This window comes from Rhineura floridana, chromosome 4, assembly GCF_030035675.1.
Source record: "Rhineura floridana isolate rRhiFlo1 chromosome 4, rRhiFlo1.hap2, whole genome shotgun sequence".
In the NCBI taxonomy this organism is placed as follows: domain Eukaryota; kingdom Metazoa; phylum Chordata; class Lepidosauria; order Squamata; family Rhineuridae; genus Rhineura; species Rhineura floridana.
In genome coordinates this window covers 132460819-132477621 of record NC_084483.1, presented here as the reverse complement: position 1 = coordinate 132477621, position 16803 = coordinate 132460819, and the positions used below count along the sequence as shown (strand labels likewise).

Sequence of the window (16803 nt, the reverse complement as noted above, 5' to 3'; positions counted from 1 at the left end):
AATAAAACAGCCCAAATCCACAACCAGTAGCCATAGCTTCCTGTATGGTGCCCCTTGGCTAGAGTAGGATTCGGTCCATAACCTCCAAACGGATGGTAAACGCTATCAGTGAATGCCTCTTCCCGCATTTCCAACATTGGATTAGTACTATTAAAAATGGACAGTGCCAATCATCTGTTAATCAGATGCAGTCCTGTGTGCAGCAGCATACACAGGATGTCTGCCTTTGTGTCTGAAAAATATGTATTTGTTTCACAAGGGCAGGCAGATATCCTATTAGTTAACAAAATGTATATTTGCAGAATATTATTCAAACCCTAGATGTAATGAGATATTGTCTCTTACATGGGATCTGACCAGGTCAGAGGCTGCATACATCAAATGAGAGGAAACCCAGAGTGTCTGCTAGACTCCTAGCAGGGTCACACAAGGCAGAATGGTCAAAGCTCAGACACCAGACGAAGATGCATCCAAACTCAGAGGAAGGCAATGGTAAACCACCTCTGAACGCCTCTTAACATGAAAACCCAGAAACAAATGCAACACGAGATAGTGCTGGAAAATGAGATCCCCAAGTCAGATGGTACCCAGTGAACTACTGGGGAAGAACAAAGGACAAGCACAAATAGCGCTGTGACTAATGATGCCACTGGGTCAAAAACGAAAGGAAGCCCAGAGGCTGATGCACACAGATGCAAAAGGAGAGTCCAGAGTTGTACAACGTACACAGCAGGAACATGGAATGTGAGAAGCATGAACCAGGGAAAGTTAAAAATCATCAAGCAAGAAATGGAATGTATCAAAATTACAATACTTGGCGTGAGTGAATTAAAATGGACGGGAATAGGACATTTTCAATCAGGCAACTACAAAATTTTTATGCAGGAAATGAGAAATTAAGAAGAAACGGAGTTGCTTTAATAGTGAGAAGTGATATAGCAAGAGCAATTAAGAGCTATAATGCAAGGTCTGAGCGACTGATATCAATGAAACGAGAAACCTATTAACATAACCATCATCCAAGTCTATGCTCCAAATGCAAATGCAGAAGAGAAATTGGAAAGATTTTATGCAGAAGTACAGGAAGAAATTGATCACACACACAAGATGTGCTGATAATCATGGGGGACTGGAATGCAAAAATAAGGAGCAGAGAAGAACTAGGAATTGTGGGGAAATGGGGCTTAGGAGATAGAAATGAAGCAGGAGAGAGACATTGAATTCTGTGAAGCCAATAATTTGTTTCTTGCAAACACATTTTTTGAGCAACCAAAAAGACAACTGTACACGTGAACATCACCAAATGGTCAATACAGGAATCAAATTGATTATGTAACTAGTAGCAGAGGATGGAGAAATTCCATACTTTCTGAGAAAACAAGACCAGGAGCAGACTGCGGTACAGATCATGAGCTAGTAATATCAAAAATCTGAGTAAAGCTAAAGAAGAACAAAGCAATTATAATGTCAAAATACAATATAAATAACATCCCAGAAGAATATAAAGATCAAATAAGGCACAGATTTGAGGCTTTAAACTTAGTTGATAGAGAATCAGAAGAACTATGGAGTGAAGTCAGAGACATTATCAGGGAAGAATGCAAAAAGACAATAACTCTCATTAAAAAGAGAGAAAGACCTCAATGGATGACTGAAGAAACTCTTATAATATTTAAAGAAAGAAGGAAAGCAAAAACAAAAGGAGACAGAAACACGGCCATGCAATAATACAGTGACTAGTAACAGGGACAAAGAAAACTATTACAATAGTTATTGTAAAGAAACAGAAGAGGACAACAAAAACGGTAGGACAAGAGCCCCATTCCAAAAGATTAGAGAAATTAAAGGGAAATTTAAGCCAAGAGTAGGGATGTTGAATAATCAACAAGGGAACACACTGAGTGACCGAGATGAAATAAAAGGAAGATGGAAGCAATACACTGAAGAACTCTATAAAAGAGATGCAAAGATGACAGATTCATTCATGGAGGAACCGTATGATAAAGAACCAGAAATTTTAGAATGTGAGGTGAAATCTGCTCTTAAAATACTTGGAAGAAACAAATCACCAGGAACAGATGGCATACCAACAGAGTTGCTACAAGCTACTGAGACTGAATCTGTCCAAATTTTGAAGAAAAGCTGTCAACAAATATGGAAAAGAAAACAATGGCCCACAGACTGTAAGTGTTCCATATACATCCCAATTCCAAAGAAAGGGGATCCCAGGGAATGGAGTAGTTATCAAACTATTGCCTTAATATCCCATGCAAGTAAAGTAATGCTCAAGATTCTACAACAAAGGCTCTTACCATATATGGAGCAAGAAATGCCAGATGTTCAAGCTGGATTTAGAAAGAGAAGAGGTACCAGAGATCATATCGCAAACATACATTGGATAATGGAACGGACCAAGGATTTCAGAAGAAAATCACCTTGTGCTTTATAGATTACAGCAAAGCCATTGATTGTGTAGATCATGAAAAACTATGGAATGCTTTAAAAGAAATGGGGTTGATGTGCAACCTATACTCTGGACAAGAGGCTACTGCAAGGACAGAATATGGAGAAACCGATTGGTTCCCCATCGGAAAGGGTGTGAGACAAGGGTATATTTTATCACCCTATTTGTTTAATCTATACGCAGAACATATCATATGGAAAGCGGCATTGGACCAAGATGAAGGAGGTGTGAAAACTGGAGGGAGAAATATCAATAATTGAAGATATGCAGATTATACCATACTACTAGCAGAAATCAGTAATGATTTGAAATGAATGCTGATGAAAGTTAAAGAGGAAAGCACAAAAGCAGGACTACAGCTGAACGTCAAAAAGACTAAAGTAATGACAACAGAAGATTTGTGTAACTTTAAAGTTGACAACGCAGGTGGTATAGCATGGTGGGGAGGAGAGCCTGGCTGTGAGTCCAGAGTCTGTGAGTTCAAATCCCCACTCATGTCTCCAGGGTGTAAAGGGCCAGCTAAAGATCACCCCCATAGTGAATGGCTCAGGGGTTACGTGCCTTGCCACCTGTGCAGCCGTGGGCAAGCTGCATAGTCCCAAGGAGCCCAGTTGCCCCCCAGCTGGCAGTTGAGGACAAGGAAGGGGCTGGCTTGTGCAACTGTGGCAAGCTGAGCAGGCCCTCGCCAGCTGGGGAGGACTAGCCTCAGAGGGAGACAAATGGTAAAGCCCCTCTGAATACCGCTTACCATAAAAACCCTATTCATAGGGTTGCGATAAGTCGGGATTGACTTGAAGGCAGTCCATTTCCATTTTCAAAGTTGACAATGAGGACATTGAACTTGTCAAGGATTATCAATACCTTGGCACAGTCATTAACCAAAATGGAGACAATAGTCAAGAAATCAGAAGAAGGCTTGGACTGGGGAGGGCAGCTATGAGAGAACTAGAAAAGGTGCTTAAATGCAAAGATGTATCACTGAACACTAAATTCAGGATCATTCAGACCACGGTATTCCCGATCTCTATGTATGGATGCGAAAGCTGGACAGAGACAAAAACGGATAAGAGAAAAATCAACTCATTTGAAATGTGTTGTTGGAGGAGAGCTTTCTGCATACCATGGACTGTGAAAAAGACAAATAATTGGGTGTTATAAGAAATTAAACCAGAACTATCACTAGAAGCTAAAATGATGAAACTGAGGTTATCATACTATGGACACATAATGAAAAGACATGATTCACTAGAAAAGACAATAATGCTGGGAAAAACAGAAGAGAGTAGAAAAAGAGGAAGGCCAAAGAAGAGATGGATTGATTCCATAAAGGAAGCCACAGACCTGAACTTACAAGATCTGAACAGGGTGGTTTATAAGAGATGCTACTGGAAGTCACTGATTCATAAGGTCGCCATAAGTCGAAATGATTTGAAGGCATATAACAACAACAACTGCCTTCAGACAAATCCCAGATCGTGAACCAAATTGGGCCAATTCGATTTGATCTAGGATTTGTCCAGAGCGTGCTGAGGCAGCCCCGGATAGCCCCAGGTTGGGTCCACCCAAAACAATCTGAAACTGTCAGAAGGGATTGTGGCCGGGTGACCACATGTTTAATCTGAGATGCAAGCAGAGACTCTTGCCTGTCCTTCTTCACTCCCCTCTCCTCACTGCCAACCACACGTTTAATTAGAGTTTAAAACCCTGATTAAACATATGGTCCAGGGGGGAGGGAGGAGATGCAGGGCAGAGTCTCTGCCTGTGTCTCCTTCTTACCCCCAGCCCCATGCTGATCACATGTTTTACTAGGGTTTAAAACACATGAATATACACAAAGCAATTTTCCCTAATATAATGCATTGTGTATGTTATTTTCAGTAATATATTCATTGATAGGAACACTTTAGCCTAGTATATCCATTTTTGTATACATGATTTGGCTGGAGAACTGCATTGCAGAATTCATAGAAGTGCGAATTTGAAAGCATGGCTGTATTTTGGTCTCTGTGTTTTTTTGTAAAGTGTGAATTAGGTAGGTTTGCCTTTACATGCAAACTGAATCAAATTTCTCCCCATCCCTTCCTGGAACACACATATCTCAGAGTGTGTCTCTCCCTGTATGAATCCACCCCCTTGCTATGATCATCAGGGGCTTTGCTGTGCATCATTCTGTTTGGGTGATGAGGTTTGCTGGGCCTTTGGGGCGCCTGGCCCAATTTTACAGAATACCCTCCCATGGGAGGCCTCTGTATGCTTCTCTTTCCTTCAGTTTAGGAGATCGCATAAGGCCCGTTTATTTTCCTATGGCTTTTGACAAGTGGGGAGAAGAGGTAGGAATGGCCTAAGCTGATTTTATTGCTGTTGTTTTGATTTTTCTTTCTAAAACATTGCTGAGTTTTTGTGTGTGATATATTTTACGTGCCTAATAATTATTAGTTGCTTTGAATTAAACTGGTAAGGCAGAGAATGGGTGAGGGGCAAATGTTTCAAATAAATAAAAGCATTTGATAAGTAGATTGTATTTTAAACCCACAAACATAAAAGCTGCATTAATTTCTTCCACTGTAGGACATGGAGATCAGTGCAGAGGAACTCGAATATGTTTTGAATGCTGTATTGAAAAAAAGTAAGTTCTGTCAAACCCCAACTGGCAAATTATTTTTTATCCTATTCCTGTGAATGTATTTTGTTTAAATTGTTTTTAATATTGAATTTTAAACTCTTATAACCCACCTTGGGACCTGCTGGTGAAGGGCAGGTGGTGGTAACAACAACAACAACAACAATAATAAAAGTCAAATGAGTATGCATAGGATTATGCTGGGGTAAAGACAGTTATAGTGTCTAGAGAATAGTCACACTGTGCTCTTTACCTATGATAAAGCAATTGCATGGCAGACATGCAGTCTTCAAATCAACAGTTGCATCAGTCAGAGGTCTTGCGTTTCCTTCCATGCATCAGACAGGACACCCATCTCTCTCTGTCCCTCTCCATCTCCCTCACTCTCTCTTTCCCTCTCCATCTCTCTCTCTCTCTCTCTCTCCCCCTCTCTCTAATGTCACAAGGATGCTTATCTATTTGTGTGTTATCATTAATCTTTTTAATTTTCTTTTTCCTTTAAAAAAAAGTGTTTTAAAAACAGTTGCAAGACTGCTCTCTGGGGATTGTGAAGGACAGGCAGTATCTTAGTGATGGGGCAATAGGCAAAAGCCACCCCCTACACAAACATGCACACACATACACACAACAATTTTTGCTCTAACCTTCCAAAATGGTTTTTATCCCAAATTACTAAGGAAGAGGTATGTTTGGACTGAATGCAGTGAGAGCGCATCAAAACTGGCCCCAGTGCCCTAAAAGTGTTACCTTTGCTTATACCATCATTGATACTAAACTGGCTGAAATCCACAGCCTCTTTACTTTGCCTGAACAGGTTTGTGGACTCCATAGTGATTTGTGCAATGAATATAGCAAGGTAGTGGCAAAAACAAGTCAGGAAAATGCATCCTGAGGTGGATGACCAGTGGGACATAATTCTAAGGTCACATCCACACCTGACATTTAAAGTAGTATTGTACCACTTTAAATAGTCATGGCTTCTCCCAAAGAATCCTGGAAACTGTAGTTTGTTAAGGATGCTGAGGTAAGTACAGAGCTTGGAAAAGTTACTTTTTTTGAACTACAACTCCCATCAGCCTCAGCCAGCATGGCCACTGGATTGGGCTGATGGGAGTTGTAGTTCAAAAAAGTAACTTTTCCAAGCTCTGGGTAAGTAGTAGGAGACCCCTATTTCCCCTCACAGACTGGTTTAACAATCAATCCCTCTTCCCAGGGAACTCTGGGAATTGTAGTTCTGTGAGAGGAATAGGGATCTCGTAACAACTCTCAGCACCCTTCACAAACTAGTTCACAGGATTCCTTGTGAGGAAGCCATGGCTATTAAAATGGTGTAATACCACTTTAAATGTAAGGTGCAGATGTGGCTTAAGGATGGATGGACAGATGGATTTATTTATTTATTTATTATTAGATTTATATTCCACCCTTCCTCCCAAAGGAGCCCAGGGCGGCAAACAAAAGCACTAAAAACACTCTAAAACTTCATAAAAAGACTTTAAAATATATTATAACAAAACATCTTTTTTTAAAAAAACCTTTAAAAAGACATATTAAAAGCAATTCCAACACAGATGCAGACTGGGATAAGGTCTCTACTTAAAAGGCTTGTTGAAAGAGGAAGGTCTTCAGTAGGTGCCAAAAAGATACTAGGTACCACGACACTAAAGGTCTCCTTCCTATGTTGTGCGGAACAGACCTCCTGATAAGATAGTATCTGCAGGAGGCTGTCACTTGCAAAATGTAGTGATCAACTGGGTATATAAGAGGTAAGACGATCTTTCAGGTATCCTGGTCCCAAGCTGTATAAGGCTTTGTACACCAAAACCAGAACCTTGAACTTAGCCCGATAGCTAATAGGCAGCCAATGCAATTCTTTTAGCAGCGGGGTGACAGGCAGAACATGAGAAGAGTAATAAACATGTTTTACTCCTGCCATTGCATTTCAGTTTTACAGCACCACCAAAAAGTTGCCCTACATAAGGAAACTCCCTATATTCTGCTTTCTGACTGAAACATGCAGAGGCAAAGTCTGCAGGCAAAAATAATACATGCTTTTAAAGGTTTTTTGCATTGCTGGAGGGGGTGTTCTGGACAACAGTGAATTTGGTTTTATATATTATTATGCTCATTATTCTCTTGCAGCAAACAACATCAAATTCAAGAAAATAAGCCTCCTTTCATGTAGAAACATCATTTCCCTAATGGATGTATCCTTTAAAATAGAGTGTGGAAATTTTCTCGGGTGAAACTGATACAAAGGTTTATAGTCATTTCTACAAGATTTTGCTTTCTCAGATATAAAAGAAAGGTGTTAATATCCATTGGAGGAAGACTAGACAGGGCATGCCACTGAAGTTCTAACAACCTTTCAGCTTTTATTACAAAAAATATAGAAATCAATTGAAACCAAGTTGCCTTCACAAACCATCTGTGAAAGTATCTTCAAGGAGGATGGGAACTTTGTTAATCCAAGCCCAGCTCAATTGATGGGCACTTCCAATGATCAAATTTCCATTCTACCATTATAGTGTTTACAAGTAGGATTGGTCACTTCCTTAAAGAGTTCATGAGAAGGGGAGGAAAGGATCTGCTGCGTATCTTCATTCACTGCATTGTTCATGAAGGCTTAGGGTGAGAAGGCATTGCTGACATCATATTGCATTATGTGCAAGTAATAGGGCCTCTCCAGACTGTTTATTTTTTTGGGGGGGGGCAGGTTTATTCTATAATATGTCATTGATTCAATAATAGTGCATTAGTGGTGGATTTATACTGGATCATCCACACATCATTCTGCTTCATTAGTTGTTCTGAAAGCAGGATTGTGTATAACCACCCTGACAACATCATAAGCACAAATAATCATGCACACCCAATTAAATGGACATCTGGAGGGACCCATAGTAGACATTACTGGGGAAGAGAGGAGGAGGAAATCCCGGGTGGCAACTATGCATGCTCCAAAACATCTAGTTCTGATCTCTGAGTCACTGCACCATGGCATACGAGTCCTAGCACCCACATTATTCCTTCTCCCCAATATGGCTAAGCTGTGCTGCAGCAGAGAGTGATTCATACATAGTAGAATGGCACAATGGGCATGATGGGGTCAGTCTAGCAATGGCCTAGACTGTGGAGGTTATTCACTGTTTCCTGACTTTGGAGTACTATTTATTTATTAAATTTATATCCTGCCCTTCCTCCCAAAGGAGCCCAGGGCAGCAAACACATAAGCAATGAAAGATCTAAAACAATTCCAGTACAGATGCGGACTGGTGCTCCAGTTCTCCACCACTCTTCCTCTATAGTAAGGAGGGGGGGGCTAATGGCAAGTTGAGCCCAACAGGTCATGTACAGAATGTCACTTCAGGTGCTGTGGTAGAAGGACAGGGCTTGCTCTGCAGCAGCTGATGCTAGTTATTTTATTATCATTATTTTTACCCCACCATTTTTCCAGAACTGGAACTCACGGTGGCTTCCAGATAAAAGCACACATATAATTAAAGACATACAAAAGTCTAGATTAAAATCAAATTAAACTATTTACAGTATTAAAACCATTCATACATACAGTTAAAATAATTCAAACTCAGTTTAAAATAATACAATTAGACAATAGCAATGCAGCACCCTTCAAGTCCTGTCCTTAACAGCTTTCAGTTCCAAAGGCTTGTTGAAATAAAAAAGTCTTGGCTTGCCGATGGAAGGACTGCAAGGAGGGGGCCATTCTTGCTTCCCTAGGAAGGGAGTTCCAAAGCCTCAGGGCAGCCACCGAAAAGGCCCTATCTCACATTGCCACTAGTCGTGCTTGTGAGGACGTAGGTATTGAGAGAAGGGCCTCTCCTGAGGATCTCAGGGCCCGGGCAGGCTCATATCGGGAGATACGGTCTGACAGATAGCCTGGACCTAAGCCATATAGGGCTTTATAGGTCATCACCAGCACTTTGAATTGTGTCCGGAAACAGAGTGGCAACCAGTGGAGCTTTTGTAACATGGGAGTCGTATGGTCCCTGTAACCAGCCCCAGTTAACATTCTGGCTGCAGCACGTTGCACCAACTGAAGTTTCCGAACAGTCTTCAGAGGCAGCCCCACGTAGAGCGCATTACAGTAATCTAAACAGGATGTAACTAAGGCATGTGTCACTGTGGCCAGATCAGACGGCTAAAGGAACGGGCGCAGTTGGCGCACTAATCTTAATTGTGCAAAAGCACTCCTGGCCACCGCAGAAACCTGGGCCTCCAAATTTAAAGTTGAGTCCAGGAGCACACCCAAACTGTGAACCTGCGTCTTCAGGGGGAGTGTAACCCCATCCAGCACAGGCTGAATCCCTATTCCCTGATTTGCCTTTTGACTGACCAGGAGCACCTCTGTCTAATCAATAGGACCAGCCTGTTAGTTAAACAAGCTTAGTAGCGTAAATGGAGTAATTCGTTAAATGATGCACATAGGCTGGTTCATGTATTTTACACCACGAATAATTGTTTTCCTTAATGTCAACTGTATCAGTCCACTGGGAATGGAAAACTGGAATTTAACGAGTTCAAAATTTTCTGGGACAAACTGAAAAAGTGGATCGTAAGTTATTATGCAGTATAATTTATTTTATCAATTGTTTTGTTAGGCATTTTTGAATCAACTATAGAGCAGTTTTAAAGAACTACAGAAGTTTCATATTAAGTCAATGTTCTAAAAAAGGAGCTATTTCTAGGAAAAATACTTCGTTTGCTATTGTGCAAACCCACAACAGTTTACAGGAAACATTGGCAACATTTTTTTAAACTAGAGTTTAAAAAAAAAAACATTTTTGAGGTAATGAATGTCAGAAGAAATGTTCCTCAGAAGGAGTCCAAGCAAAATAAATCCTGAACATAGCACAGTGCTCGAACATAATACATTGCTGTTGGAACATTATAAGATGAAAATGCTGATTCGTGATTAGGAGAAAACCCTGATGAGGTACTAAATTTCTATTGCTTATTTCTGATGCTTAATGACCTCCAGTCAGCAACAGTCTATGATTCAAGTGAGGCAACTTAAGTACCACTGATTTCAATGAAACTAAAGTGTGACTAACCTAGTTTGGATCCAATTGTTGTTTTTAAAGGTGCTTTAAGTCTACACTTAAAAACATCATGTCTGAGCAACAAGTAGGGATAAACTCTTTGCAAACACAGATATCATATACTCATTAGGACCAGCTATAGCTTCTTGTAAAGTTGCTGTTACACAATGTATGAAATGGTCTTATGTTCCTCAGGATACCACAAAACATTTCCAGATCTGCTGTCCCTTATACAAATGGAAAAATCCTACTTGCTTCACTGAGAATTGCACCAATGCAAATGAGCAAAATAAACTCTACATGTAGTCCTATCCAGAACTAATCCAGTACAAAGTAGTTCAAAGTTTCTTGCATTATATCTTAATTCAATGCTTTGTAGTGAAGTGAAACCTTGCAGGCAAAGACACAGGGCTTTGTAGGTGCCACCAATCAGCTGATGGTCAGTCCTTGCAAAGCCTTATATTTTTGCCAATACCACCAATCCCAGCAAGGCACTAAGCTTTGCAGACCTACAAGCCCCACTTTTGGCAGGGAGCCTTGCCTGTACCTGCCCCACACCATATGTCATATATGAGGTCAGCATCACTTGGCCAAAACAATCTTGCGAACCAAATGGGGAAGCATGCCAAGTCTAATTAAGGCCCATGGGCTGGAAGTTTCCCACTGTTGCATTTCACCATATGTGTTGTTTATTATTCTTGCTGTTAACTATTATTATTTGCTAAATTGCCTCCTTTTAATTTTTTTTCTGGTTCAGGGCATCTACCTTCATTTTGATTCTGATCAGTCTGGCACAATGTCTTCTTATGAACTTCGTCTTGCTTTAAAAGCAGCAGGTACCCATTTTCTCAGGGGCTGTCCTTGGCAGTAGGGGAACCTAGGTGGCTGCTTAGGAGGAAGAATAGGCAGGAGAGGTACAGAGAGCAACAGGAACAGGGGTCACCGACAAGGGACCCAGGGGACCAGCGAGTGACCAGTGGCAGCAGCCTTTCAAGACTGGTTTCACTAAGAAACAAACTAGATGTGATGTGAGAGATTCTTTATTAGATCATCAATGCCAAATTGTGGCACTTGGAGAGAAAGTAAGCCCCATGAGTTCATTGGGACTTATTTCCAGTATGGACTGTAGCCTCATTTTGACAGTATAAGCAGGATTTTTGGTATTCTTCCTGTCAGCAAACAGCGGGTTCCTTGCTCAGAATAAATCAAGTAAATAATATAGACCTGGCTACATAATATATCATGCTTTCAAGAATCATCATGTCAGTGAGAATTCTGTCCAGGAGTGGCTGACTGACAGCAGAGATTATTGGGAGATGTGATTCTGAAGGTTTAGGGTACTGGTTGAATCAGATCTTCCAGATTTACATTTGTCCCCTGAGGTTTTACTAGACCCTGACCCAATCCATTCTTGACAATCATGGGGACTAGAAGCTTATTTCAAAAAATGAAAGCCACAGTTCTCGGGTTGCATTGATTCTACAACCTATATATATTCTTGGAAGTTTTAAAATTGCTTGCTGGAAGACTGGCAGTTGCAGTGAGTCATTAAATAAAATAAAATTTCATTTTCTTGAAGGGTTTCAGCTCAATAATTATCTACTGCAGTTGATAGTTCTTAGATACTCTGATGATCAATACCAGATTGAATTTGATGACTTCTTAAACTGCCTCATTCGCTTGGAAAATGCAAGTCGTGAGTATCCTCTCACTATACCTTTTATTTGTTCTCTTTTGAAAGCCTTTTAATTCCCATCAACATGTAATGGACACAGGAGGTGGGTAGAAAGTTAGAACTTCAAAGTACTTTGACTGTATTCATCATTTGCTTTTGCAACAGTTCATCTCCTACAAATGTTTTACAATTATGGGATTTGCTATCCTGCTTCATAACTACGACAATATTCGTTTGAGTGCATGTTTACTTTTGGCACTCTGACAACATCATCGTCATAGAATCATAGAGTTGGAAGGGGCCTATAAGGCCATCAAGTTCAACCTCCTGCTCAATGCAGGAATCCAAATGAAAGCATACCCCACAGGTGGCTGTCCAGCTGCCTCTTGAATGCCTCCAGTGTTGCAGAACCCACCACCTTCCTAGGTAATTATTCCGTGTCCTGCACTCTGCGATGATCGTGAAAAGATCCTCGCCCTCCTCTGTGTGGCAACCTTTCAAGTACTTGAAGAGTGCTATCATATCTCCCCTCAGTCTTCTCTTCTCAAGGCTAAACATGCCCAGTTCTTTCAATCTCCTTATAGGGCTTTGTTTCCAGTCCCCTGATCATCCTTGTTGCCATCCTCTGAACCTGTTCCAGTTTGTGTGCATGCTTCTTAAAGTGCAGTGTCCAGAAGTAGATGCAGTACTCAAGATGGAGCCTAACCAGCACCAAATAGAGGGGAACTAATACTTCACGTGATTTGGAAACTATACTTCTATTAATACAGCCTAAGATAACATTTGCCTTTTTTGCAGCCACATCTCACTGTTGACTCATATTTAGCTTGCGATCAACAACAATTCCAAGATCCTTCTTGCATGTAGTAATTCAGTGGCATAATTTGCTGAAAAGGCTATGCCCTCCTGCTCTACCAGCAGCCATGTGTGGTGCTGTTACAATAAGTGACAGAGATTTGATGAACGCTGACATTAACCTGTCATTCTTAAAATCTGAAGAGCCCCATGGGAATTGTTAGAAAATTCTGACATTTACCAGTAAACTTCAAAGCCAATTTAACACCATCACTAAATATCCAAATGTCACCTTCATTTTTGACATTTACATTAAGGAAATATTATCATGTCATGAGTACAAATGTAACAAAACAAGCATCAGTGACACAAAAATTTCTGACATTTCCCACTGAGCCTCCTAAATTTTACCTGCAAATGTCAGCATTTGCCATGTTTCTGGCATTTACTGCAACAAAGTTTTGACTCCTCATACTGGTAGGGGTGTTGTTGGTATTGGAGATTGGTATATATAGCAGTAGGGTGCAGATATGAATAGTCTGGTAAGATTGGTGGCTGAAAGAATAAAGAAACAGGATTTATTACTCCTGGGAAATAAAGCCATTCTGAGTACAGACATACATGTGGCCATTATGGAGTCACGAGTTTAGCACTAAAACTAACTAACCAGAAGGAGGAGGAAAGAAGTAAAGCCTGCGAAAAACAATGTACATATCAACAAGTATTTACTAAAGAAGGATCAGTGAGGGAAGAATAGGTTGCCTTTTTGTCTATTTCCCCCCCCCGGCTTCAGATTACTTGTTAAAAGTGTTGGTGCTTTACTCCCAATGGTTGGGCAGTGGCCAAGGGGACCTGAGCCCCAGTTATTTTGTGCTTGGCTCCCGCACTACTGCCCTACCCCCCAAAGCACAGTGCCAGTGAGACATCAGCCACCCATTATCTTAATTTGCCCATACCACTTGTTTTAGTTTTAATATGTACTAAAGAGCAGTTTGTTTTTCCCCTTGAAAGTTAGCGCATCTATACACATCAAATTAGCATATGCAAATTTATGCAAATTTGTATCATGGCCCTGTGCCCCAAGGGTTGTATCCAACTATGTTTTACAAATTAATGTTATTCATGTTCATTAATTTCAGTGGGTTTACTTTGAGTATACTAATGTTGGATAGAACCCCAAGTCTTTTAAATACTTAGCAACCTCCTTGCATATTGGTATGAATTAGGTTAATATGGGTCCAGCACATGATGATTGTTTCTTGCAGGTGTGTTCCAAGCATTAAGTGCAAAAAACAGAGACTTCATTAACCTGAATATAACTGACGTAAGTACCTAAGAGCATAAAACTCAAATGTCCTGAACTAAGAAGTCTATAGTGAGTAAATATTTGGGTATAGGATTCTCCATTTGATTCTTCACTTTTCAAGTCTCTTTTATTTTTCCTGCTTCCACTTTTTTTATGGGACACATTTTTATACTGACATTAGCAAGTGAAACCTATTGACAGTTTGTTTCCTGGATCTGCAGTGTCTGGCTCAGCCTTTGGCCCTTCCTGTCTAAATAGCTTAATAACAAAGAGTGACAGAATGCAGGGAGGACTCCCATTTCCCTTACACTAGAAATAATCAAACTACTGTTTTGTCCTAACCAAGGAGCCACATTCTACTTCGTGGGAAAGAGGCACTGTTCAAAGCGTATACTGTTAATGAAGAGTCTGCAGTTATATAAAACTGAAGTCTTTATTTATTCACAATAAATATACTTTCTCCTGCCCTGTTTCTTTCCTGCTCTATCTAAGGGTAGAGACACACTTACTGTTGTGCCGGTTCCAGTGCATCTCCACCTCTCTTTTCTGAAAACGGGTGTTCGTCAAACCCCAACCCTTTTACTGTAAAACCTAGTGGGATCAGCTCAAGTGTCTGTTTGTTTAAAAAATTAGCTTCAAAGAGATTTCTCAACTGATCAGCAGATCAACCCTTTGCCCCGCAGGTGTGGCCAATGGAAATGCTTTGCTGTAGGCAACTAGTGTGCTCGCAGCCTAACTCTGTGCACATGTGTGATTGAGTCACTCCCTGGTTGAGGGTGTATCAACCAGGTCTTTCCTCTGTGTCACACACTGGCTTTCTCCTCCTGTCTGATTTCCAGACTCATTTAGTTCCACATATTGTTACAGGCACTGCATCAGTCTTTATGGGAGTGGCAGATCTAGAATCAATTAGGTGATTTTTAAAAACAAAAAGAACTCTATGGCACCTTAAAGATGACAGCTTACAACATAATAAATATGGTGCCATAGGAATCTTTTATGTTTCCCTATAACAAGCCAACATGGCTGCCTTTCTATATTTTACCTCTTGCCCTTTCTGTGCCAGCATAAGGCCAAGAATATAGCAAGATTTTATTTATTGCATTTGTATCCCACTCTGTTTCCAAGGAGATAAGTAGGATATCTTACCTTCACTTCACCTTTGTGAAATAGATTATACTGAGTGCCAGTGATTTGCCCAAGGATAACCAGTGAGCTTCCAAACTGAGCAGGGATTGGAACTGAGCCAGTTTGGTTCACAGAGGTTTTGATGTCTACTCTGCCTGATCCAAAGGATGGCTGTCTGATCATTTGCTGCTTTCTTCCATTCAAGCAAAGACATATTCACTCATACAGCACCTACCCACCCACTGTGAATTGATCACAGTATGTGTCAGAGTTCACCCTGTATGTATCTCAGAAGGGGATATGCTGATAAGGGGATACTTATCTGAGATACATACGTATCTCAGAAGAGGAAATGCTGATAAGAGGGGCTGAACTGTGTAAATATTGAGAGAGCCCTGCCTGTTGGTGTTCGCACTTGCCTTGATTCATGCAGGAGTATTTCAGTGACAGACCCAGCTTTGAGGTGCTCTTATATTGAAAGTGGAATAATTGCTGACCAGGGTGCTAGATCCACAGATAGCAGGCAGGCTGTGAATTCTAAGTAAAGTTTGAAAAATTAGGCCACACTTTATCACCACATAATCTTCTTACAAAAATAAACCAAATGAGCTACTGTCTCCTAGTCATTTCCTGATTGTGGAAACATCTTAATTCACACAACTGTGAATTCAAAGAAGTGAAGACACATGGGCTAATTGAGATATATAGCTGCATAGGTGAAGAGTGGTTTCTTAAACTTTTTTTTTTTACAGTCCAATAAATGACATTTTTTAATCTGAGCTTGAACTGGTCTTGAGCTGGACAGCCCTTCAAAAAGAGGACTGTCCTCTGTTAAGTAGGACTCATGATGACCCCCGCAACATGTACGTATCAGGGCTGGTATTGTTTTGGAATGAAGGGAAATGTTTAGAAATAACTGCTTAAATAGTCCTGTCTTTCTGAAGTTCTGCTGAAGTTTTGAATTTACAGACTTTACTTTAGGATGCTTTCTATCATCCTATTCCAAACCAAGACATACTTTGTTTCATCACAATGCCTCTTCCTCCACCAGACATATGCATTTTGGTAGCCCATTCAGAATATGAAGAGGCTGCACTTTTGGCTGCAGAGCTCTGACAAATTGATTATATCAACTGTAACATTTGGTCTTTCTGTCTCTTACTAGTTTATCAACTTGACAATGAACATCTGAAGACATCCAGCCTGGGTTTTAGCCAGCCCTCAAAGTGCCTCTCAATTCCAGCTTGGAGTGTTTCCCCCATGATCGAAAACAACACAGAATTCTTGTATCTTCCGACTTTCGTATATTCACCTGATCCCAGCAGTATAAGAATGTGGTTTGTTTGTTTTTTAAAACCAAAATATATAGATAAATATTTAATGTGTGTGTGTACATGTACTGCACAGTAAGTATGGGTACGTGTTGAAATGAAGAGCAATTTACATCATATGAAATGGTTAGCGCTAAGCAGTCACTGCCTTTTTATGAAACATTATCATTTCAATTTTCAATAAACTTGCCATACAGCTAAAGAGCTCCCATTAAGTGTTCTAATTTTGTAAGAGTTTGTGCCAATTTGTAAGAACAAAGGAGACCAACCAGTCTGAGATTGGCCCACAAATAGTCCCAGCACTGCCCCTGCCATTCGTGGCTGGTCAGCTTTGATGCTGGTGGAATGGAAAGAGACAACACATAACAAGTAAACCTTGTAGCTGTTTGCCTTTCACTCCTGTCTGGAAATGAGTCATGCT

General features: G+C 40.5%; 1 protein-coding gene across 3 annotated transcripts in view; it reads left to right on the top strand.

The window, feature by feature from the left end:
- CAPN9 (calpain 9) overlaps nucleotides 1–16431 on the top strand; it is a 46087-nt gene extending 29656 nt beyond the window's left edge. For all 3 annotated transcript variants that reach the window (XM_061626383.1, XM_061626382.1, XM_061626381.1), the window contains 7 exons: nucleotides 5033–5090; nucleotides 7227–7291; nucleotides 9592–9660; nucleotides 10905–10983; nucleotides 11727–11843; nucleotides 13883–13941; nucleotides 16217–16431. In XM_061626383.1, coding sequence (XP_061482367.1) covers nucleotides 5033–5090; nucleotides 7227–7291; nucleotides 9592–9660; nucleotides 10905–10983; nucleotides 11727–11843; nucleotides 13883–13941; nucleotides 16217–16243 — 474 coding nt within the window. In that variant the 3' untranslated portion in view covers nucleotides 16244–16431. The remainder of the gene's footprint in view (nucleotides 1–5032; nucleotides 5091–7226; nucleotides 7292–9591; nucleotides 9661–10904; nucleotides 10984–11726; nucleotides 11844–13882; nucleotides 13942–16216) is intronic.
- Nucleotides 16432–16803: the final 372 nt, after the last annotated feature.